The following is a 25,259-nucleotide window of genomic DNA, read 5'->3' on the forward strand; positions in this document are numbered from 1 at the left end:
CGCCTTCGCCGCGGCCGGCGTCACGCGCAGCAGGTAAGCAGCTTACCTGCCCGCCACCCCCGTGGCCGGGGGCTCGTAACAGGGGTCACTACGCGCGCTCCCCCCGCGCAGCTTAACTGCCCGCCACCCCTGTTGCCGGGGGAGCGTAACAGGGGTCACTCCGCGCGCAGTGCACTCACGAAAGGGGTGGGGCTCACCCTGGTTGATATAGACAGCAGGACGGTGGCCATGGAAGTTGGAACCCGCTAAGGAGTGTGTAACAACCCACCTGCCGAATCAACTAGCCCTGAAAATGGATGGCGCTGGAGCGTCGGGCCCATACCCGGCCGTCGCCAGCAGCGAGATGCGCTTGGAGGTGCGCTCAGCGCGGCTCCCATATGATTGCGCACTGGTGTGCGTCTGGGTCGTGACAGCGTGGCACGCGAATGTCTGTGCTGCATTGGATCAGTCTCCTTTCTTTAACAGGCAAAAGCTTTATAACCTCACTAATGCCTTGCATCGTCTATATTAGATACATAACAACGGGCGGGTGCGGTTCTGATCAAATGTTAGACAGGGTGGATGGCGGATGGTTGACGACTTTCTGATGCGGTTGCGGATGAAATAATTGCCTATCCGCGCATCTCTAATACATATACATATGTATATATATATATATATATATATATATATACATATATACATATCAGTGAAACCTGGAGAGGCGTGATTGGGAAGAATGGCCGCCCGGATCTGAACCCAAGTGGTGTTTTGTTATTGGACTTTTGTGCCCGTCACGGATTGTCCATAACGAACACCATGTTCAAGCATAAGGGTGTCCATATGTGCACTTGGCACCAGGACACCCTGGGCCGCAGTTCTATGATCGACTTTGTAGTTGTGTCATCGGATTTGCGGCCTCATATTTTGGACACTCGGGTGAAGAGAGGGGCGGAGCTTTCTACCGATCACCACCTGGTGGTGAGTTGGCTGCGATGGTGGGGGAGGATGCCGGACAGACCTGGCAGGCCCAAACGCATTGTGAGGGTTTGCTGGGAACGTCTGGCAGAGTCTCCTGTCAGAGAGAGTTTCAATTCCCACCTCCGGAAGAACTTTGAACATGTCACGAGGGAGGTGCTGGACATTGAGTCCGAGTGGACCATGTTCCGTACCTCTATTGTCGAGGCGGCTGATTGGAGCTGTGGCCGCAAGGTAGTTGGTGCCTGTCGTGGCGGTAATCCTAGAACCCGTTGGTGGACACCGGCGGTGAGGGATGCCGTCAAGCTGAAGAAGGAGTCCTATCGGGTTCTTTTGGCTCATGGGACTCCTGAGGCAGCGGACAGGTACCGACAGGCCAAGCGGTGTGCGGCTTCAGCAGTCGCGGAGCCAAAAACTCGGACATGGGAGGAGTTCGGGGAAGCCATGGAAAACGACTTCCGGACGGCTTCGAAGCGATTCTGGACCACCATCCGCCGCCTCAGGAAGGGGAAGCAGTGCACTACCAACACCGTGTATGGTGCGGATGGTGTTCTGCTGACCTCGACTGCGGAAGTTGTGGATCGGTGGAGGGAATACTTCGAAGACCTCCTCAATCCCACCAACACGTCTTCCTATGAGGAAGCAGTGCCTGGGGAATCTGTGGTGGGCTCTCCTATTTCTGGGGCTGAGGTTGCTGAGGTAGTTAAAAAGCTCCTCGGTGGCAAGGCCCCGGGGGTGGATGAGATCCGCCCGGAGTTCCTTAAGGCTCTGGATGCTGTAGGGCTGTCTTGGTTGACAAGACTCTGCAGCATCGCGTGGACATCGGGGGAAGTACCTCTGGATTGGCAGACCGGGGTGGTGGTTCCTCTCTTTAAAAAGGGGAACCGGAGGGTGTGTTCTAACTATCGTGGGATCACACTCCTCAGCCTTCCCGGTAAGGTCTATTCAGGTGTACTGGAGAGGAGGCTACGCCGCATAGTCGAACCTCGGATTCAGGAGGAACAGTGTGGTTTTCGTCCTGGTCGTGGAACTGTGGACCAGCTCTATACTCTCGGCAGGGTCCTTGAGGGTGCATGGGAGTTTGCCCAACCAGTCTACATGTGCTTTGTGGACTTGGAGAAGGCATTCGACCGTGTCCCTCGGGAAGTCCTGTGGGGAGTGCTCAGAGAGTATGGGGTTTCGGACTGTCTGATTGTGGCGGTCCACTCCCTGTATGATCAGTGTCAGAGCTTGGTTCGCATTGCCGGCAGTAAGTCGGACACGTTTCCAGTGAGGGTTGGACTCCGCCAAGGCTGCCCTTTGTCACCGATTCTGTTCATAACTTTTATGGACAGAATTTCTAGGCGCAGTCAAGGCGTTGAGGGGATCCGGTTTGGTGGCTGCAGGATTAGGTCTCTGCTTTTTGCAGATGATTTGGTCCTGATGGCTTCATCTGGCCAGGATCTTCAGCTCTCACTGGATCGGTTCGCAGCTGAGTGTGAAGCGACTGGGATGAGAATCAGCACCTCCAAGTCCGAGTCCATGGTTCTCGCCCGGAAAAGGGTGGAGTGCCATCTCCGGGTTGGGGAGGAGATCTTGCCCCAAGTGGAGGAGTTCAAGTACCTCGGAGTCTTGTTCACGAGTGAGGGAAGAGTGGATCGTGAGATCGACAGGCGGATCGGTGCGGCGTCTTCAGTAATGCGGACGCTGTATCGATCCGTTGTGGTGAAGAAGGAGCTGAGCCGGAAGGCAAAGCTCTCAATTTACCGGTCGATCTACATTCCCATCCTCACCTATGGTTATGAGCTTTGGGTTATGACCGAAAGGACAAGATCACGGGTACAAGCGGCCGAAATGAGTTTCCTCCGCCGGGTGGCGGGGCTCTCCCTTAGAGATAGGGTGAGAAGCTCTGTCATCCGGGGGGAGCTCAAAGTAAAGCCGCTGCTCCTCCACATCGAGAGGAGCCAGATGAGGTGGTTCGGGCATCTGGTCAGGATGCCACCCGAGCACCTCCCTAAGGAGGTGTTTAGGGCATGTCCGACCGGTAGGAGGCCACGAGGAAGACCCAGGACACGTTGGGAAGACTATGTCTCCCGGCTGGCCTGGGAACGCCTCGGGATCCCCCGGGAGGAGCTGGACGAAGTGGCTGGGGAGAGGGAAGTCTGGGCTTTCCTGCTTAGGCTGCTGCCCCCGCGACCCGACCTCGGATAAGCGGAAGAAGATGGATGGATGGATGGATGGATGGATATACATATCTATATACATACATACACACACATATATATATATATATATATATATATATATATGCTTAAAATGAGCCCTAAAGGTTAAAAAAATAATCTATATGATGTATTGGTTTTGAAAATGAAAAACATCAAAATGGGCCCTGCATGCTTTGGATTTTTCTGTGTGCGACCTTTATTGGAAAACGTTTTGACACCCCTTATCTACACTATTATCAAATCTTCAAGAGAAAAGTTCATCAAAAAAAAAACACACCTGCGTCTCTGCTCTCCTGTCATCTTTGTAAAAGTTTCCTCAAGGCAGCTGTTCTGTCAACAGCCAAGTTCATCTAGTGTCTCCTTCAGCTTCAAGAGGACAGACACGGCTAAACAGCGCCCCCTTGTGATATCTGTTTTCGCGTTCAATTAGTTCTTGGAAAAGACTACTTTTCAACACTGATGTGCCTGAGAAAAAATCATTTGTAAGTCGTTTTTTGTTTGGACAAGTTTCAATATTTGCATTTCATAATTAGTAACTTTACATGTTGTAACAGTTAAGGCACAAAATGACATTGGCCACACAAAAACTGTACATCTTTTCATCCAAATGAGTTCTGCTATACTGTGAGAATAATACATGTCCACACTCATTGCTTCAATCAGCACATCACATTCGAAACACGCCAAAGCGCGTCTTCTTGGTCGGTGCGTTCAGTGTCGCACTCAGACTAAGTCCAAGCACCAGGCGGGTGTCGGCAGGATCGATAATTCCATCATCCCACAGTCTGTGGAAACAAACCATATTAAAACTGTCATCTTAGGTTTTGTCATAAATACAGGTTAGGGCTGCAGGAATATTCCAAATCGAATCGACATCAGGGTGCAGTAAATACCCACAAGAGGCTGAGTTTTTTTTCCCTTCCTTCACTGGCATTTGAGTGACGGCCATGTACGCCAATCAGAATTGTTGAGCCTTGCGTTGGTTTGTCTTGCTTCAAACAGGTAGAAAGACGTCTTACTTTGTTCATCATTCTGATTCACAAAGTTGAATTAACTTAACCGAGTGACCCCTCTTTTCAGTCATTCACAATGTTTGTCTCGGCGGAGACGAGAGCGGGGCACAACACACACGCAGTACAGAGAGCCTGGCGACTCGCCAGTGAGAAGTGCCACAAAATAGGAGGAAAAAAATAAGATTATAAAGCTGCATGTCCTGTTATGGGAATATTTCAGCTTCAAAACGCAGGGGCAATATGAGCCCATCAACATGGACGGACGAGCGAAAAAGTCGTCCTGATCACGCAATAGCAATAAACAAAAAGAGAACGTCCAAACAAATTTTTCAAACAGGGAAAAAATGCACTAACCGTATTTTCCGAACTATAAGACGCACTTAAAATCCTTTTTCTTCCTCAAAACTCCGCCTTATAACCCGGTGCGCCTAATGTACGGAATAATTCTGGTTTTGCTTATAGACCTTGAAGCAATTTTATTTGGTACATGGTGTAATGATAAGTTTGACCAGTAAATGGCAGTCACATATAAGAGATACGTGCAGACTGCGATATGATGGCAATATGACGACCCCAAACGGGACAAGCGGTAGAAAATTGATGGATGGATGGATGACTCGAGTAAACAACACCAACATTTTATATGTTCCATTGAAAATATAGAACATTACACACGGCGCTCAAAAATATATCAAAATGTTTTAGTACAACTTTGGTAAGCTATGGATTTTATTGTGCTTCAACATACGAGTATTATTATGGTGTGTGTATAAGGTAAGACATATTATCTGGCATTTTTCTCCGCAATATTATGCAAAAGCAACTTTTCTTACCTTCTGATCTGTATTTGGGATCTGCATAAATCCTGAAAAATTGTGCGTCTCCCTTTGTCGTCTGTGCAGACACTGTAGTCGATAAGCTTCTTCTTTTTCTCTATCTTCTTGTTATGGGACATTCATCCTCCGCTGTTGCCATTTGTAATATAAAGTAGTGTAAAGATATAAGTAAGAATACTTATATCTGTCAGTAAACTTGCCATGAAAGCGCTAAAACATACCGGTGTAGTGAGTGTACATTAATCACCCAAGGAACTCTAGTTATTAGAGAGTTCCGGTCGGACGGTTTTTCACGCCCTTGTTGTTGTTTCCGGATGAGGAAATGCTGCTCTGTTATTGATTGAAGTAAAGTCTGAGTGTCATTAAAACAGTTAGCTCCATCTTTTGACACTTCCTCCACCTCCGTCCTTGCACGCTACACAGGTACAACAAAGATGACGGGGAGAAGACGCTGTCAAAGGTGAGCCACGTAAATAAGACCTCCCACAAAACGGCGCATCCTGAAGCGACTGTCAGAAAGCAACTTGAAGAAGGTCTGTAAAACATCATCTATGCAACAATTTGACCAAAGAACCACCATTACATGTTATGTAGACTACAAGTTTCCTAGTTTTACATCTAGGAAAAAATCAAAGAAAATATGAGTCCTTTAACGCGTCCTATATTCCGGTGCGCCTTACATATATAAAAAAAGAAAATAGAAAATAGATGATTCATCAGCACTGCGCCTTATAATCCGGTGCGCTCTATGGTCTGGAAAATACGGTATTTTTATTTATTTAGGATAAAGTTATTGGCCTTTCAATTACGATACAATTGTAAACAATTCTACAGTAATGAGAGATACAATTTGATTTCCTTTTAAATGGTTACTTGCATTATTATTATATATTATGATTACATGACATTATAAACACTGTGTAGTTTTTAATCGTTTTTTTTCTTCTGTTTAAGAACATGATGTAGAAAAAAGCTCTGACCCTGTCTGCATAAAGCCAATAATTGTTTGTAGTAAAACATGGCATATAGAATATGTTGACTGACAGTCTAAAAGTAACATGTTATTTTTGAAGTTGTATGCCTTTTTATGTATAACATATAAAAATTGCAAATCGAATCGCAATTTTGGAGAGAAAATCGTAATTAAGTTTTTTTCTCAAAATGGTGCAGCCCTCCTACAGGTAATTTTGCAGTACAACGTTGGAAACTTTCCTGAAGTCGATTGTGGTTCCAAACAAAAGTTTTATGGAAAAATATAGAAACTCAGAGGTCAAATCATTATCAACATATGTGATGTAATCTTTATTATGACCAAAAGGTAACTTTTTAAGTTTTGTTGTCTATTTCGTTGCCAATGCCATCACGGCGTACTTTTACTGTTCGTCCGTGCTGATGGGCTCAAGTTGCTCATTAAGTCTGACGATAGAATATTCCTACCCAGGGACGATTGGCTTTGTCATCACCTTTTTCCCTCCTAGCATGTGTAGCTTAGCAGTGCTTCTCACTCATGAGTCGCGACTAGCGAGGCGATGTCCGTGTATTCTGTGTGTGTAAGCTAGCGGCTCCGATGCTCATACCCAAACAAAGATTGCGGATGACTGACAAGAGGCTTCACTTTAACCATTTAGGCCATGTCCGCACAAACACATATCCGGGGTTAAAATCATCACCATCCACACGAGTGTAGTTTCAAAACTGTCTCTGTCCACAGGCAAACTAAACACCTGCTGTCATTCACATTTTGCCCAATCAGAATCCTGGAAAAGCAGCAAAAGCTGTTCATATAATGTTTATTTTGATATACTACACATACAGTGACATATCTTTAAAACCATCCTGCACTTACACAGAGCCCTGGGAACATTATGAATCTTTTTTTAAGTGCCTAATGCGCGCCTGTGCTGCTGAAACCCAACACTCGTTGAATAGTAACATGTTTGATCACCAACATATAGCACATGTGCAGTGAAGTGTACATTATTCTTAAAATTAGCACAAGGGCCCAAGGATGCATCTTGAATGTTTGAGAGCCTAAAGCGCACCGACGTGCGTGTGCTGCTGCAAATTAATAACACATTTAATCATAAATATAGTGATTACATCATCTTTAACATCACTACACACTAACAAGGCGCCCAGGATACATCAGGTTTTTTGTAGTTATACACGCGCCGCCATCTACACAAATTGAACCAACACACGTAAGTAGATAACTTCACGATCTGTCTTTAAATAAGGATTAAAAACATTCTAAAAATTCTAACTTGTTAAAGTTGTCCTATCAGCTCGAGTACCTACCCCCCTCCACCACACACACACACACACACACACACACACACACACACACACACACACACACACACACCTCCGAAAAAGGCCTACCTCTTTAGGACCACCCTTTCTAGATATATAAAGATTTGTATTTACAACATTAATAATATATATATATATATATATATATATATATATATATATATAAAAAAAAAAAAATGCAAATATAAAAAGGTAAGCTTTTCGTTAATTATTTTTTGTAATTGATTTTTAATCTTCATTATTTACATCAAGTTATTACAGTATGTCTCTATATACATTTTTTTATTTTTTTTAATTAATTTTGGCCAAAGGATTCTCATTTCAATTTCTTACACACACTTGTTATTATATATGTCGGCCAGAGGGGGAGCACTTCAAATTTTTTACACACACTTGTTATTTCATATGTTGACCAGAGGGGGAGCACTTTTAAAACCCATCCATCCATCCATTTTCTACCGCTTATTCCCTTCGGGGTCGCAGGGGGCGCTGGAGCCTATCTCAGCTACAATCGGGCAGAAGGCGGGGTACACCCCGGACAAGTCGCCACCTCATCGCAGGGCCAACACAGATAGACAGACAACATTCACACTCACATTCACACACTAGGGCCAATTTAGTGTTGCCAATCAACTTATCCCCAGGTGCATGTCTTTGGAGGTGGGAGGAAGCCTGAGTACCCGGAGGGAACCCACGCAGTCACGGGGAGGACATGCAAACTCCACACAGAAAGATCCCGAGCCCGGGATTGAACCCAAGACTACTCAGGACCTTCGTATTGTGAGACAGATGCACTAACCTCTCTGCCACCAACACAGGCAATTTGAAAATCCCTCCTTTTTGGGACCACCCTAATGTTGATAGATTTCACCACCAGGGATGCAAATGAGACATTCTCTGTTAGATGCAATGGTTTTTCGTATTGGGACCATGACTTCGGTCCTAACTTGTTCACCGGTCCTCATATGGAAAGTACTTTTCCTTGTTGATGTCTCAATAAGGGTTGAAATACAAAAACACGCATGCACGCACAGTTAGCCCACTAATGGTAACGTAAGCTCGTGGTGTTCTTGTCATATTTTGTGGTTTAAACATTTTTTACTTTGAGCAAGTTGCGAACAGCCCCTTTAAAGACGGCCTGTAAAGATAACGAAGGTTTAATGATGCCAACCGTTTGACCCTAAAACAGATTAGTTCTCATTATTTTTAATTGGTACCTGCGAAGAGCCAACATATAATAAAATGTCTTAAAGTCATACATCACCTTGCGCTGGAGAAGTAGGGATTTCCTTCTTCCTCAAAACGCCGCACTATGGGTTCCTTCATGGCGGCTTCCTGCTCGGCGGTGAACTTTTCAGAGGGAAGAAATTATGACATTAAATCAAAGATGAGAGCATGAATTTACAAAGCTGTACCTATTTGGTTCTTTTGAGGACACTCTTGCAGATGCTCACAATGGTCATGGAGGCGTATTTCATAATTAACTAATCGTTTTATTAATCAGTGCCAAATTGAGGTGTCATTGTGAAGCTATTAATGCGGTTGTCACATCCCTCACAGCACACCTTACACATTTTAATTGAAGCTTTAGACAGCACTAATTAGAATCATTAGAACATTATGTAATTGGCTCTTTATATAAAAGCTGCTAAAGCATTGAAAAAAAGAAACCCTAATGGTAACGCTCTTGGCTAATAGAAGACCTTTGAATGATCCACGTTACCTCCTTTCCTTCTCTGGCTCGTTGGTCCTTGGTGATGGTGGCCAACACGGTGGCAGCTTGCTCTCCGCCCATGACGGAGATCCTTGAATTGGGCCACATGTAGAGGAATCGAGGGCTGCAAAATAAGAAGAGCATGGGTCTGTTAACGTGTTTTTGACGTGGCAATATTGTCGGCAGTCATGACAATCATCAAGTTCAAAGAAGGGTTGGGTTGGGTATTGTTAACAAATTATCTGATATCTGTGTCAAATTGATACTGGTACAGTGGAATTGTTGTTTTGCAAACTTTTCGATTAACAAACTTTTAGATCATGCCTCGGTGTGCGAACCATGTTTTTGTGTATGAACGCTTCATTCATTCATTCATTTTGTGTCCCGCATGCAGGCTCAGCAAGTGTGCCTTTTCTGGCTTTTTCCGCCTTTTGACAAGTTTTGTCCATTTTGCTAACTCAATATGAGTCCCAAAAAGCATGGAAAGAAGGAAGGATTCGGACTGGAATTTAAAAAAAAAAAACATTTTGTAAAAAATACATTAATGGCGCTCACAAGTATGAAGGAATCGATGAAGCAGGCTTCGTACCACAGCAAGTTTTAATGGTGACGAGTCCGGACTTTTCTGGAAAAATACGCCAAAGCAGACCTTTTTCACAGTAGAGGATAAGAACTACTCCTGTTCAGCGGCCCCTCCCCCCAATCCCTCTTATCTCTCCCTCTGTCTGTCTGCTCTTTTCCCGCCAGCTCCTCTTTTGCGGATGTTAATGTAAGTGGATTTCACTTTTTTAAAATGTTTATTATTGTAGCAATATGGTTGTTAAAGACAAATTGCGATTTCTGATAATTTGTGGGGCAGCAAAGGGACTTCTGTGTGTGCGCTTATGGGCAAGACAGCAGCTTGTCGTCGTGGTTTTGGCTTGTTAATATATAAAAAGTTGATCAATCACCCCCTTGTTATGTTTGTTTGATATACAGTACTGTATAACAGTGGTCCCCAACCACCGGTCCTTGGATCGATTGGTACCGGGCCGCACAAGAAATAAAAAATATATATATATATTTTTTTAAATTAAATCTACATAAAAAACACAAGATACACTTACAATTAGTGCACCAACCCAAAAAACCTCCCTCCCCCACTCATTCGCACAAAAGGGTTGTTTCTTTCAGTTATTAATATTTCTGGTTCCTACATTATATATCAATATAGATTAATACAGTCTGCAGGAATACAGTCCGTATGCAGGGATACAGTCCGTAAGCACTCATGATTGTATTTTTTTACAACCCATTTAAATGACAAAATAAAAAAAATTAAAAATACAGTGACATCCTACCTGTAGGCTCTGCCACACATGCCGTAATTTCCTGCACCATACGAGCCTCCAATAATGACCGTGATCTTGGGTACGTTGGCGCAGGCGACAGCGGTTACCATCTTAGCGCCATCCTTGGCGATTCCTCCTGCTTCATACTCTCTGCCCACCATGAAACCTGGCAGGTAGGTCACAAATCAATTTGTGTACTCCAACAACACTACATTAGGTACACTTTTATATAGTCATGAGATCCCATAATAGTCAGATATAACATTGACACAAAAAAAAAGGTATTAATCTAACAATAAGTTGCAAAGTATGTATCAAGGAGCCCCCTTCTTTTAGAAGATATGCCATGCCTCGACATGAGTAGTTTTGCTCTAAAGGTCGACACATCTGTCAACACAATAGCAATCAATTGGTTAAAATCACCCTGGTTAGCATTGAATTCAGTTGTACCAATGGCCATGGGGGAACCTGAAACCAAAAAGTATGTATGGGCACATAGGACATATACACTTTTTGGTTTCTGCACTATTGTGTCTCGCTTTCCTTGAATCTCAACAGCAGCCCTTTCACATCACATGACTGCAATGCTAACCAGGAGGGTTGCATTCTAACAGTTGCTGTTGTGCCGGCAGAGTTGTCGCTCTTTTGCATCTTAACACCGTTTTTTACCACAATAAGAGTGACACCTTTGTCAGCAAGGGCCTGTGGGGACGGGCACATAGGACATAGACACCTTTTGGTTTCAGCACTGTTGTTGTGCTGGTGGAGGCCGTTTTGCCTCACATTACTCCAATGCTAACAAGAGGGCTTCCATCCTAACGTCTGTTGTTGTGTCGGCAGAAGTGCCACTAATTTTGCATCTTAACAGCTGTTTTCCACCACAATAGAAGTGACATCTCTGTCAGCACAACAGCAGTCGTTAGGATTGAATTGCCCTTTTTAGTGTTCCATTCATCTGTACCAGGGGCCATGAGAGTACCTGAAAGCACTCCTTTTGGTTTCAGCACTGTTGTTGTGCTGGTCAAAGTCTCTCTTTCCCTGCATCTCAACAGTGGCCGTTTTGCCTCAAATTACTGCAATGCTAACGAGGGGGATTCCAACCAAACTTCTGATGCTGTGTTGGCAGAGGTGTCGCCCCTTTGCGTCTTATCAGCTGTTTTCACCACAATAGGAGTGACATCTCTGTCAGCACAATAGCAGTTGTTAGAATGGACTCGCCTTCATTAGCATTCCATTCAGTTTTACCAATGGCCATGGTGGCACCTGAAACCAAAAAGTACCCTACATTGGCACATAGGACATGGACATAGTTCCTTTTGGTTTCAGCACTGTTGTTGTGCTGGTTCAAGTGTCTCTTTCTCTGTACCTCAACAGTGGCCGTTTTGCCTCAGATTACTGCAATGCTAACGAGGGGGATTCCAACCAAACTTCTGATGTTGGGTTGGCAAAGGTGACGCCCCTTTGCATCTTAACAGCTGTTTTTACCACAATAGGAGTGACACCTCTGTCAGCACAATAGCAGTCATTAGAATGGACTCGCCTTCGTTAGCATTCCATTCAGTTTTACCAATGGCCATGGGCGCACCTGAAACCAAAAAGTACCGGACATTGGCACATAGGACATGGACACTTTTTGGTTTCAACACTGTTGTTGTGCTGGTAGAGGTTGCTCTTTCCCGGCATCACGCTCTGCTACTGAGGGGGATTCCATCCTAAAAACTGCATTTGTACTGGCACTGGTGTCACTGCCAAGGTGGTGCAAATGATGCCAAAATGCAAAGGAGCGTCACCTGTGTCAACAGGTCAACAAAACAGCCGTTGTTAGGGTGCACTCCCCCTTGTTAGCATTTTATTCAGTTGCATAAATGGCCATGGGTGCACCTGAAACCAAAAAGTACTGGACATTGGCACATAGGACATGGACCCTTTTTGGTTTCAACACTGTTGACCACGCCCCGATGCAAGATGGCGCCAGTATGTGCTTTGGCCTGCCGTCTCTCGCTGTCAGCTCTGTTCGTTTTTGTGTTTTTTGCGTCTATTTTCGTCTCTGTCAGCTCACTGCTTGTGTATGACCGCCAAACACTGTTGGATCTTTGCCCCTCTCCCACTGATATGATCAACTTCGACGTTGGTTTTTCGACGTCCCAGTCAGCTTTTTCACCTGGCCGGATTCCTGCCTTCCTTTCCCGCCCCCTGGCTCCTCTCCCCCGGCGGAAGCGTCTCCGGCGCCGCGGTAAACGTGGCGGCCAGCTGGTGAAAGTTAGGGCACTCCTGGCCCGGCTTCCCGTGGCTCCCCGAAGGAGGAATGGTGCGGTATCCGGTCTCCTCCTGCACCCACGCTCGCTCGATCCTATCGACTCCTGGCTGGTTCCTATCGTTGGTTTGGAGGAAGAAGCTTGCCGTCGTCGCTCCTGCTGTCCCCGCCCCCGGAGGCGCGGGGTGGATCACCGCCACCTGCGGGCTGTGTGTCGGGCCCCACCCGGATTAATTGCGGCCTTGGACGTGCTGGCCCCCGCCAGGTTCGGTCTTGTGAACGCAAGATCTTTGACAAACAAAACTTTTATCCTGAAGGATTTCTTCACTTCCCGCGGACTGGACTTCCTCTGTGTGACGGAGACATGGCTGAGAGCCGGTGAGTCCGCCCCTCTTAATTGCCTCCGGAGTGTTCCTACTTTAATTCCCCACGGCCGTCCGGTCGAAAAGGAGGAGGATTAGCAGTCGTTTTTAAAAATGACTTTAAATGCCGTCAGATCCGCCTACAATCCTCCTTTTCAAGCTTCGAACTGTGCATGTTTGAACTGGGTCTTTCTGATGTCGTCCTGTGTGCCGTCATCTATCGACCACCCAAGTACCACAAAGACTTTATAACTGACTTTTCTGAATTTCTGGCTGAAATCCTGCCCAAATATGATCGTGTCCTTATTGTGGGTGATTTTAATATTCACACCTGCTGTCCAGATGAGCCGCTTTCCAGGAGCTTCCTGAATATAATCGACTCATTTAACTTTGTACAGTCTGTGTGTGGTTCTACACATGAACGCGGGCATACACTCGATTTAGTGCTCTCGTATGGTTTGTGTGTTTTTAATTTGGACATTTGCGACGCTGTGTTCTCTGATCACATGCCGATCCTGTTTGATATTCCCACGCAGTGTCCAGTTAAATTGTGCGCACCGCCCCAACGCTCTCGCATGTTTAATTCTTCGTCTCCTGCTCGGTTCTCCTCTATTTTTTCGACTCTTTGTGATGATAATTCTGCAGCATCTGTGTGTCTGAATACTGAAGAGTTGGTTTCTGGGTTCAACTCTATCTGTTTACAAACACTGGACACGATCGCGCCTTTCAAATGCCGCCGCGCTAAAGCCACGCCTCTGCCCTGGTTGAATGACGTCACTCGGGCTGCCAGGCGCATATGTAGAAGAGCAGAGAGAAAATGGAAAAAAGACAGGCTGCATGTGTCCTTTGCCATTTTTAAAGAAAGCCTGTTTTCCTTTCAGATGACTGTAAAAGCAGAAATGAATATATATCTATCTCAGATTATATCTTCTAACTGTAACAACCCCAGAGTTCTGTTTAAAACTATTAACACTGTCATTGATGCTCCCAAATCTGCTGGTTTTGATGCTTCTTTTGAATTCTGTGAAAATTGTCTCCATTTTTTCACTGACAAAATTGTGTCAACTAGAGCCAGTCTATCTCAGCCTTCATATGACCCTTCTGTTCCTCTGCATTTCTCTTCTGTTTTCCATCAGTTTGAGCCGGTGTCCTTTTCTTTTTTAAGTGACACAGTTAGTCATATGAAGCCCTCTGGTTCTCCTGCAGATGCCCTCCCACCTCGCCTGTTTAAGGAGGTACTTGCTACTATTGGACCAAGTGTCCTTAACATTATCAATAGTAGCCTCTCTTCTGGAATAGTTCCAGTAGAGTTTAAACATGCAGTGGTACGACCTCTACTTAAAAAACCCAGCCTCGACCCCTCTCTCCTCTCTAACTTCAGACCTATCTCTAATCTTCCATACATTTCCAAAATATTAGAGAAGGTTGTCTACAGTCAGTTGTTGCCCTTCTTAGAGGATAATGGTATCACTGAGCTGTTCCAGTCCGGTTTTAAAGCCCTCCACAGCACAGAGTCAGCGCTTCTAAAAGTTTTTAACGATATCCTCCTGTCCACTGATTCTGGTAAATATGTTGTCCTGGTGCTTTTAGATCTGTCTGCTGCGTTCGACACCGTCGACCACGCCACCTTAATCACTCGTCTTGAGAACTGTGTGGGCATTAAGGGCGCCGCCCTCAACTGGTTCCGGTCGTACCTAACCGACAGGAGTTTTTGTGTAAAAGTAGACAGTTTTATGTCGTCCACAGCTCCTTTACCACATGGGGTCCCCCAGGGCTCAATCCTTGCCCCAATTTTATTAGCGCTTTACCTTCTCCCCCTTGGTTCTATTTTTAGGAAGTACAGTATTTAATTTCATTTTTATGCCGATGATTGCCAGATTTATTTTCCCATGGCACAAAATAACACGGTTCAACGTCTTATTGACTGCCTGCACGACATCAAAGTCTGGCTTTCAGCTAACTTCCTGAGCCTAAATGAAGATAAAACAGAAGTTATGTTGTTCGGTCCAAGTCGCTCTCCCTCCCCCAACGTTGACCTCGGCACTCTGACCCCGTATCTCAGCGACTGTGTCACAAACCTGGGGGTAAAGTTTGACTCAGATTTTAAATTCGAAAAACAAATCAGCAGCGTCGTTCAAAAAAGCTTTTATCAATTACGCCAAATAGCGAAAGTGAAACCGCTTCTATCAAGACATGATCTTGAGAAATTAATCCACGCTTTTATCTCGACTCGTCTTGACTACTGCAATGCCTTGTATGTTGGCATTAGCCAGGCCTCCCTCGCCCGCCTGCAGCTCGTGCAGAACTCTGCTGCTCGTCTGCTAACACAGACCCGCAGACGTGAGCACATCACCCCTATTTTAGCGTCCCTTCACTGGCTCCCTGTGCGTTACCGAATACATTTTAAACTCCTTTTATTTGTTTTTAAATGTCTAAACAACCTCGCACCAACCTATCTCTCCGACCTCCTTCAGCCTTACTGCCCCACCCGATCCTTAAGATCAGCCGATCAGCTGCTGTTGACGGTCCCTGACACAAGGCTGAAGCTTAGAGGTGACAGAGCTTTCGCCGTTGCTGCTCCCAAGCTCTGGAACGACCTACCCCTGAGTGTTAGACAAGCCTCCTCTCTTCCTGTTTTTAAATCTCTCTTAAAAACATACTTTTATTCCATGGCTTTTAACACTGAGTGATATCCATCCTGCAATGGCGCCCCATAATACACCTGCTGTGATCCTGTTTTTATGTTTTTATGTTTTTATTAATTCTATTTTAATTATTTATTTTTTTATCGTGTTCTGTTTGTGTTGTGTTGAGTTTGCTCGGTACTCGTTTTATCTTTTAACCTGTTCATTGTACAGCACTTTGGCTACCCCTGTGGTAAATTTTAAATGTGCTCTATAAATAAAGTTGATTTGATTTGATTTGATTTGTTGTGCTGGTAGAGGTTGCTCTTTGCCGGCATCTCACCCTGTTAACGAGGGGGATTCCATCCTAAAAATTGCTTTTGTACTGGCACAGGTGTCACTCCCAAGGTGGTGCAAAATATGCCAAAATGCAAAGGAGCGTCACCTCTGTCAACAAAACAGCCGTCGTTAGGATGGAATCCCCTTCGCCAGCATTTTATTCAGTTGTGTTAATGGCCATGGGGGCTATGGAGACACCTGAAACCAAAGAGTGCTCGCAGGACAAAGGCCCTTTTTAGTTTCAGCACTGTTTTTGTGCTAGTAGAGGTTTCTTTTCCCTGTCGTTTTGCCAGACAATACTGCATTGCCAATGAGGAGGATTCCTAACTTGACTCTCGCCAGATCCTTGTAGTTCGCTGAGCTCCACACAAGGATCTGGGACTTCTCAATAGGAGATATATTTCAGAAGGCAGGGCCTTGTAAAAAAAAATCATTGTATGTGATTGGATAAACCACTTGTCCGTTATCTTGAATGACGTGCTACTTCAACCACTCGCATCAAAATCAACCCGTGATGCTGATGAGAGCGATGCTGGGAAATCCAAAACAGAACAGCCGACATATATATACGACAGAGCGAAAAGTTAATAAATGCCTTCAAAACCATTCTCTGTTCATCTTTTAAAGAATTCATATTCGATAGATTCGACAAAACAGTTGCAATAGCAGAATCAATGTCAGCACACGACTCCTCGCTGCGTGCCGCCATTGTAGTTTGAATCAAACAGTCGCTTTGGCGCTACGTCACACCTATGAAATCCCGCCCGGCGGTCCTGATTGGTTCATTATTTTTTGCTACATTGAAGGAGTTTGCATTGCCTTCGAGCCCAGATTCTTGTGTAGAGCTCAGCGAACTACAAGGATCTGGCGAGAGTCAGGTTAGAGGATTCCATCCTAACGATGATAATCCGTTTAGGTTTTAGCAAGAAGCGCTCAAACTAGATCTGACCAATCCAAGTCTGTGAGCATGAACTGATGAAGTCTGCAAATAAATGAGATGCGAAACGTCTTCTAAGACAATCTGAACAGTGCAGCTGCGATCGAGTCAATGTCCTGATGAATGACAATATTAAACAGTGGGGCAAAAAAGTATTTAGTCAGTCACCAATTGTGCAAGTTCTCCCACTTAAAAAGATGAGAGGCCTGTAATTTTCATCATAAGTACACTTCAACTATGAAAGACAAAATGAGAAAAAAAAAATCCAGAAAAACACTGTCTGATTTTTAAATATTTTTTTTTTGCAAATTATGCTTGGTCAATAACAAAAGTTCATCTCCGCCTTCCGCCCGAATGCAGCTGAGATAGGCTCCAGCAACCCCGCGACCCCGAACAGGACAAGCGGTAGAAAATGGATGGATGGATGACATCTGAATACTTTGTTATATACCCTTTGTTGGCAATGACAGAGGTCAAACATTTTCTGGAAGGCTTCACAAGGTATTCACACACTGCTGCTGGTATTTTGGCCCATTTCTCCAGGCAGATATCTTCTAGAGCAAGGGTGTCAAAATCAAGGCCCGCGGGCCAAATCTATGGCTCCCGGGATGATATTTGATTAGTAATACAACCGGCCCGCAGGCTGCTGTTTTGCACACACCAATACTCCATCAGTGTTGGCGCTAGATGGGGTCCCACAGTAAATTTTTTGGGTCCCACTTTTTTGTAACCGTTTTGAAACCAAATGATAAATGCATGCATTATCCTGTTATAACTCCAATTCCATATTGTGTTTTGGAAAAAGGTTGTCATAAACGTTAATTCATTAAAAAAAATAATACAAAAGAAAGCAAATGTTTATCCATATGTAAATTAATTCAGTTATAAACAATAATTAACTTTTTTCCTTTATGGATCTAAACTTTACCGCTGCCAGTATTGTTTTCTATATTTTTATTGTAACATTTTCAGAATGTGTTTGTTCTATTTTTGGCAAAGTATGACAAATAAATATTTTGTAGTTTTAATGCCATGATTTTAATAGTCCGGCCCACGTGTGCACAGATTTTCGTCCATGCGGCCCCTGAGCTATAATGAGTTTGACACCCCTGCTCTAGAGCAGTGATGTTTTGGGGCTGTCGCTGCGCAACACGGACTTTCAACTCCCTCTAAAGATTTTCTATGAGGTTGAGATCTGGACACTGGCTAGGCCACTCCTGGACCTTGAAATGCTTCTTACGGAGCCACGCTTTTGTTGCCTAGGCGGTTTGGGATCATTGTCATGCTGAAAGACCCAACCACGTTTCATCTTCAATGCCCTTGCTGATGGAAGAAGGTTTTCACTCAAAATCTCACGATATATGGCCTCATACATTCTTTCCTTTACATGGATCAGTATTCCTGGTCCTTTTGTAGAAAAACAGTCCCAAAACATGATGTTTCCATCCCCATGCTTCACAGTAGGTAGGGTGTTCTTTGGATGCAACTCAGCATTCCTTCTCTTTCAAACACGACAAGTTTAGATTTTACCAAAAAGTTCTATTTTGGTTTCATCTGACCATATGACATTCTTCCAATACTCTTCTGGATCATCCAAATGCTGCTAACCCAATGCAGATTCAGTCTTCCCAGCCTGGTGCATGTCTACAATTTAGTTTCTGGTGTCTTTTTACAGCTCTTTGGTTTTGGCCATAGTGGAGTTTGGAGTGTGACTGTTTGAGGTTGTGGACAGGTGTTTTTATACTGATAACGAGGCCAAACAAGTGCCATTAAAAAAGGTAACGAGTGGAGGACAGAGGAGCCTCTTAAAGAAGAAGTTATAGGTCTGTGAAAGCCAGAAATCTCACTTATTTGTAGGTGACCAAATACAGAGGAATTCATCAATTAATCAATTAAAAATCCTACAATATGATTTCCTGGATTATTTACCCCCATTCTGTCTCTCATAGTTGAAGTGTACCGTATTTTTAGGACTATGGGGCGCACTTAAAATCCTTTTATTTTCTCAAAAATCGACAGTGCTGTATGCCTAATGTACGGAATAATTCGGGTTGTGCTTACCGACCTCGAAGCAATTCTATTTGGTACATGGTGTAATGATAAGTGTGACCAGTAGATGGCAGTCAAACATAAGAGATACATGTAGACTGCAACATGATGGCAGTCACACACAAGATATACGTGTAGACTGCAATATGACACCAGCAAACAGCACCAAAACTTTAAATGTTCCATTGAAAATAAAGAACATTACACACGGCACTCAAAAATCTGTAAACAATGTTTTAGTATGACTTTGAAGCCGCACCGCTTGATGGATTGTCAGCCCATTACGGCTACCGTAGTCAGAGATACAAATATTATTATGGTGTGTGTATAAGGACCGCAAAATGGCACCGATTAGCAGACATATTATCTGGCGTTTTGTTTCACAATATTATGCAAAACAAACTTTTCTTACCTTCTGGTACCTGCTGATGTGTATTTGGGATCTACATAAGTCCTGAAAATTTGCGCAAATCCACCACTGTAGTCCGTGCTGATACCGTAGTCGATAAGCTTCTTCTTTTTCACTATCTTCTTGTTATGGGCCATTCACCCTCTGCTGTTGCCATTTCTAATATAAAGTAGCATAAAGTTTTTACTTATATCTCGCTATGGAAGCGCTAAAAACTACCAGTGTAGTGAGTTTACATAATTCACCCACGTTATTAGAGTGTTTTTCACGGGACACATTTCCGGCGTTATTGCACTAGTGAGCCACGGATGAGGAGATGCTGCTCCGTTATTGATTGAAGTAAAGTCTGAATGTCATTAAAAAAGTTAGCTCCATCTTTTGACACTTCTTCCACTCCAGTCCTTGCACGCTACACCGCTACAACAAAAATGACGGGGAGAAGACGCTGTCGAAGGTGAGCCACGTAAATAAAACCGCCCACAAAACGACGCATCCTGAAGCGACTGTCAAAAAGCGGCTTTAAGATGATCTGTAAAACATCATCCATGCAACATTTTGACCAAATAACCACCATTACATGTTATGTAGACCACAATGAAGTGTTTTACATTTAGAAAAAAATCATTGTATGACCCCTTTAATGCGCTTTATACTACGGTACGCCTTTTGTTTGAAAAAAGACCTGAAGAGACCCGCTCATCAGTAGTGCGCCTTATAATCCGGTGTGCCCTATGGTCCAGAAAATACGGTACCTATGATGAAAATTACAGGCCTCTCCATCTTTTTAAGTGGGAGAACTTGCACAATTGGTGGCTGACTAAATATTTACTTGCCCCACTGATATGAAGTTAAAGTACCAATGATTGTCACACACACACTAGGTGTGGCGAAATTATTCTCTGCATTTGACCCGTCACCTTTGATCACCCCCTGGGAGGTGAGAGGAGCAGTGGGCAACAGCGGTGGCCGCGCCCGGGAATCATTTTTGGTGATTTAACGCCCAATTCCAACCCTTGATGCTGAGTGCCAAGCAGGGCACTCAGCATCAATGGGTCCCATTTTTATAGTCTTTGGTATGACTTGGCCTTGAGCTCACAACCTACCGATCTCAGGGCGGACACTCTAACCACTAGGCCACTGAGTAGGTGACATGATATATGACTTCATTTTGTGAATGTGAATATACAGCAACACATGAAGACACCGAGATATTAGCTCACCTGTTATGTTTTGTAGGAATAAAAGAGGGATGTTTCTCTGGCAACATAACTCAATGAAATGCGTCCCCTAAAAAAAACAAATATAAATTTAGTAAGCTCACAAAAAGAACTGTCTAGACACGCTCTTTGTTGAGCGGTTGTCTTAACAAAGTGGGAAATGTGACAGAGAAAATAAACAGTGGCGTGACCCGCGATGACATGAATCCAATCTTTTCTTGGCTGTCGCTCACAAACACAAACAGCTCTGCGGAGTGAAGCATTTAGCATCACTGTGTCTTCAGTGAGGACATCTCCAAATGCAGGCGCGGTATTGATTTTCTCTGGATGTGCTTGCCAGGCATATTTGAAGCACCACATTTAACGGCAATCACGCTGATAAAACGCCAAATGCTCACACACAGATAGAAGAATGTATTATATATATATATATATATTTTTTTTTGTTGTCATGGAATTCAGAATGCAGTGGAAAAGGTCTGTAATAACACACTCGGCCCCTCATCCGTTTTAGGGGCGGCTACAGTTCAGCTCTGTTCACGGCAGAATTGCTTGGCAAATTAAGTGAGCGATGTTGAATGAAAATGGGCTGCGGCTTACAAACCCAACGCTATTACCATACTATTCAGAAGCTGGCCCAGACAAACGCAATTAGAGAGCTTATTGTACCAGCACCTGCACTAAAAAGTGTCAGAACAAATCATCTATTAGGAGCATGTGCTCTCAAGAGAGAAATATTGGTATTCATTGTTATAAGAAGCACAGTGGATCGAGTCTGTAAGTCCTTGGCATTTTTAGGAAAGAGTCTGACTCTTTGAAAATGTGCACATAACTCTGCGCAACAAACAATATTCACCTTTTTCGCAGACTCTGAAAACAAAACTCCGTTGTTGCCAATTATTCCGACAGGGTAACCAAAAATTCTGGAGAATCCTGTATGGGAATATTGAAAGTCACATTGCAGCAATGCATAATGTAGAGTATAACAGTGAGTTCCTTTAAACAAAAATAAGAAATAAGACCAACAGAACATACCTGTCACAAGTGTGTCTCCATAGAACGCCTTGAATTCGTCAAATTTACTTCCGTCCACTATTCTGGCAATAACCTGTGAGACAATAAATACATACAATTTAAAGCCTTGCGCAAAATGCACTTTATAATGATAATATAACTGGAACATGTGTCCCTGGAGCAGGGGTGTCAAACTAATTTTAGATCGGGGGCCACATAGAGAAAAATCTACTCTCAAGTGGGCCGGACTGGTAAAATCACGGCACGATAACTTAAAAATAAAGACAACTTCAGATTGTTTTCTTTGCTTAAAAATAGAACAAGCACATTCTGAAAATGTACAAATCATAATGTTGTTGGTTTTTTTTTACGCTAACATGTTGCGGTTAATAGTATTCTATCTGTATTTGTCATTATTTATACTTTCTGAATAAATTATGTTATAATGTTCAATCAGTCAACTCATTGGTGTTAATTTTCAATCTATCAAGATCAACAAATAATATCAAAATCAAATTACAGGATGTTATTTATGTAGTTTGCTTATTTTCCTCGACTGGTGCACTAACATCATGTGGGTTTTTTTGGGGTTTTTTTTACATACAAACCCCGTTTCCATGAGTTGGGAAATTGTGTTAGATGTAAATATAAACGGAATACAATGATTTGCAAATCCTTTTCAACCCATATTCAATTGAATGCACTACAAAGACAAAATATTTGCAAATAATAATTAACTTAGAATTTCATGGCTGCAACATGTGCCAAAGTAGTTGGGAAAGGGCATGTTCACCACTGTGTTACATGGCCTTTCCTTTTAACAACACTCAGTAAACTTTTGGGAACTGAGGAGACGCATTTTTTAAGCTTCTCAGGTGGAATTCTTTCCCATTCTTGCTTGATGTACAGCTTAAGTTGTTCAACAGTCTTGGGGTCTCCGTTGTGGTATTTTAGGCTTCATAATGCGCCACACATTTTCAATGGGAGACAGGTCTGGACTACAGGCAGGCCAGTCTAGTACCCGCACTCTTTTACTATGAAGCCACGTTGATGTAACACGTGGCTTGGCATTGTCTTGCTGAAATAAGCAGGGGCGTCCATGGTAACGTTGCTTGGATGGCAACATATGTTGCTCCAAAACCTGTATGTACCTTTCAGCATTAATGGCGCCTTCACAGATGTGTAAGTTACCCATGTCTTGGGCACTAATAACCCCCATACCATCACAGATGCTGGCTTTTCCACTTTGCGCCTATTACAATCCGGATGGTTCTTTTCCTCTTTGGTCCGAAGGACACGACGTCCACAGTTTCCAAAAACAATTTGAAATGTGGACTCGTCAGACCACAGAACACTTTTCCACTTTGTATCAGTCCATCTTAGATGAGCTCATGCCCAGCGAAGCCGACGGTGTTTCTGGGTGTTGTTGATATACGGTTTTCGTCTTGCATAGGAGAGTTTTAACTTGCACTTACAGATGTAGCGACCAACTGTAGTTACTGACAGTGGGTTTCTGAAGTGTTCCTGAGTCCATGTGGTGATATCCTTTACACACTGATGTCGCTTGCTGATGCAGTACAGCCTGAGGGATCAAAGATCACGGGCTTAGCTGCTTACGTGCAGTGATTTCTCCAGATTCTCTGAACCCTTTGATGATATTACAGACCGTAGATGGTGAAATCCCTAAATTCCTTGCAATAGCTGGTTGAGAAAGTTTTTTTTTTAAACTGTTCAACAATTTGCTCACGCATTTGTTGACAAAGTGGTGACCCTCGCCCCATCCTTGTTTGTGAATGACTGAGCATTTCATGGAATCTACTTTTATACCCAATCATGGCACCCACCTGTTCCCAATTTGCCTGTTCACCTGTGGGATGTTCCAAATAAGTGTTTGATGAGCATTCCTCAACTTTATCAGTATTTATTGCCACCTTTCCCAACTTCTTTGTCACGTGTTGCTGGCATCAAATTCTAAAGTTAATGATTATTTGCAAAAAAAAAAATGTTTATCAGTTTGAACATCAAATATGTTGTTGTAGCATATTCAACGGAATATGGGTTGAAAATGATTTGCAAATCATTGTATTCCGTTTATATTTACCGGTACATCTAACACAATTCCCCAACTCATATGGAAACGGGGTTTGTATTTAGCATAATGTACAAAGATACAAAGAATTGCTATTGCAACATCTAGTGGACACATTTAGAACAGCAGTTTCTTTCATTCAGGGAATTTCGGCTCAGCAAACTCATCCCGTTGGCCGGATAAAACCTGTCTGCGAGCCTGAATCGGCCCTCGGGCCATACGTTTGACACCTCTGCCCTAGAGTCTGTTTATGACCACCAAACCTACTTGAGGTGTTCAAACACAGTCGTCTTTCGCCACATCGCGCTTTGAAGTTTGAGGTTTCCCTAATGCAGATATTTTTAAACATATTCGACATACACTATATTGCCAAAAGTATTTGGCCACCTGCCTTGACTCACATATGAACTTGAAGTGCCATCCCATTCTGAACCCATAGGGTTCAATATGATGTCGGTTCTGGGAAGGTTGTCCACAAGGTTGCGGAGTGTGTTTATAGGAATGTTCCACCATTCTTCCAAAAGCGCGTTGGTGAGGTCACACACTGATGTTGGTAGAGAAGGCCTGGCTCTCAGTCTCCGTTCTAATTCATCCCAAAGGTGTTCTATTGGGTTCAGGTCAGGACTCTGTGCAGGCCAGTCAAGTTAATCCAAACCAGACTCTGTCATCCATGTCTTTATGGACCTTGCTTTGTGCACTGGTGCACAGTCATGTTGGAAGAAGAAGGGGCCCGCTCCAAATTGTTCCCACAAGGTTGGGAGCATGGAATTGTCCAAAATGTTTTGGTATCCTGGAGCATTCAAAGTTCCTTTCACTGGAGCTAAGGGGCCAAGCCCAACTCCTGAAAAACAACCCCACACCATAATTACTCCTCCACCAAATTTCACTTTAATGCAGTCCGAAATGTACCATTATCCTGGCAACGTCCAAACCCAGACTCGTCCATCAGATTGCCAGATGGAAACGCGTGATTCATCACTCCAGAGAACGTGTCTCCACTGCTCTAGAGTCCAGTGGCGACGTGCTTTACACCACTGCATCCCACACTTTGCATTGGACTTGGTGATGTATGCCTTAGATGCAGCTGCTCGGCCATAGAAACCCATTCCATGAAGTTCTCTGCGTACTGTACGTGGGCTAATTGGAAGGTCACATGAAGTTTGGAACTCTGTAGCAACTGACTGTGCAGAAAGTCTTTGCACTACGCGCTTCAGCATCCGCTGACCCCTCTCCGTCACTTTACGTGGCCTACCACTTGGTGGCTGAGTTGCTGTTGTTCCCAAACTCTTCCATTTTTTTTATAATAAAGCCGACAGTTGACTTTGGAATATTTAGGAACGAGGAAATTTCACGACTGGATTTGTTGCAGAGGTGGCATCCTATGACAGTTCCACGCTGGAAATCACTGAGCTCCTGAGAAAGGCCCATTCTTTCACAACTGTTTGTAGAAACAGTCTCCATGCCTAAGTGCTTGATTGTGGCGACGGCGACGTGGCACAATGTGTCACTATGTGTCACAAAAGCTACCAGATAGATAGATAGATAGATAGATAGTACTTTATTGATTCATTCAGGAGAGTTCCCTCAGGAAAATTAA

General features: G+C 43.8%; 1 protein-coding gene across 1 annotated transcript in view; it reads right to left on the reverse strand.

Moving 5' to 3' along the window:
- Positions 1-3,333: 3,333 nt before the first annotated feature.
- Positions 3,334-25,259, reverse strand: part of mccc2 (methylcrotonyl-CoA carboxylase subunit 2) — a 44,919-nt gene continuing 22,993 nt past the window's right edge. Inside the window, exons 11-17 of the mRNA XM_061981824.1 lie at positions 21,595-21,667; positions 21,416-21,492; positions 20,563-20,629; positions 10,378-10,534; positions 9,047-9,161; positions 8,588-8,673; positions 3,334-3,946 (exon numbers count right to left, since the gene is read on the reverse strand). Coding sequence (XP_061837808.1) covers positions 3,829-3,946; positions 8,588-8,673; positions 9,047-9,161; positions 10,378-10,534; positions 20,563-20,629; positions 21,416-21,492; positions 21,595-21,667 — 693 coding nt within the window. The 3' untranslated portion in view covers positions 3,334-3,828. The remainder of the gene's footprint in view (positions 3,947-8,587; positions 8,674-9,046; positions 9,162-10,377; positions 10,535-20,562; positions 20,630-21,415; positions 21,493-21,594; positions 21,668-25,259) is intronic.

The sequence above is a fragment of the Nerophis lumbriciformis genome, linkage group LG24, assembly GCF_033978685.3.
Source record: "Nerophis lumbriciformis linkage group LG24, RoL_Nlum_v2.1, whole genome shotgun sequence".
Classification (NCBI taxonomy): Eukaryota; Metazoa; Chordata; class Actinopteri; order Syngnathiformes; family Syngnathidae; genus Nerophis; species Nerophis lumbriciformis.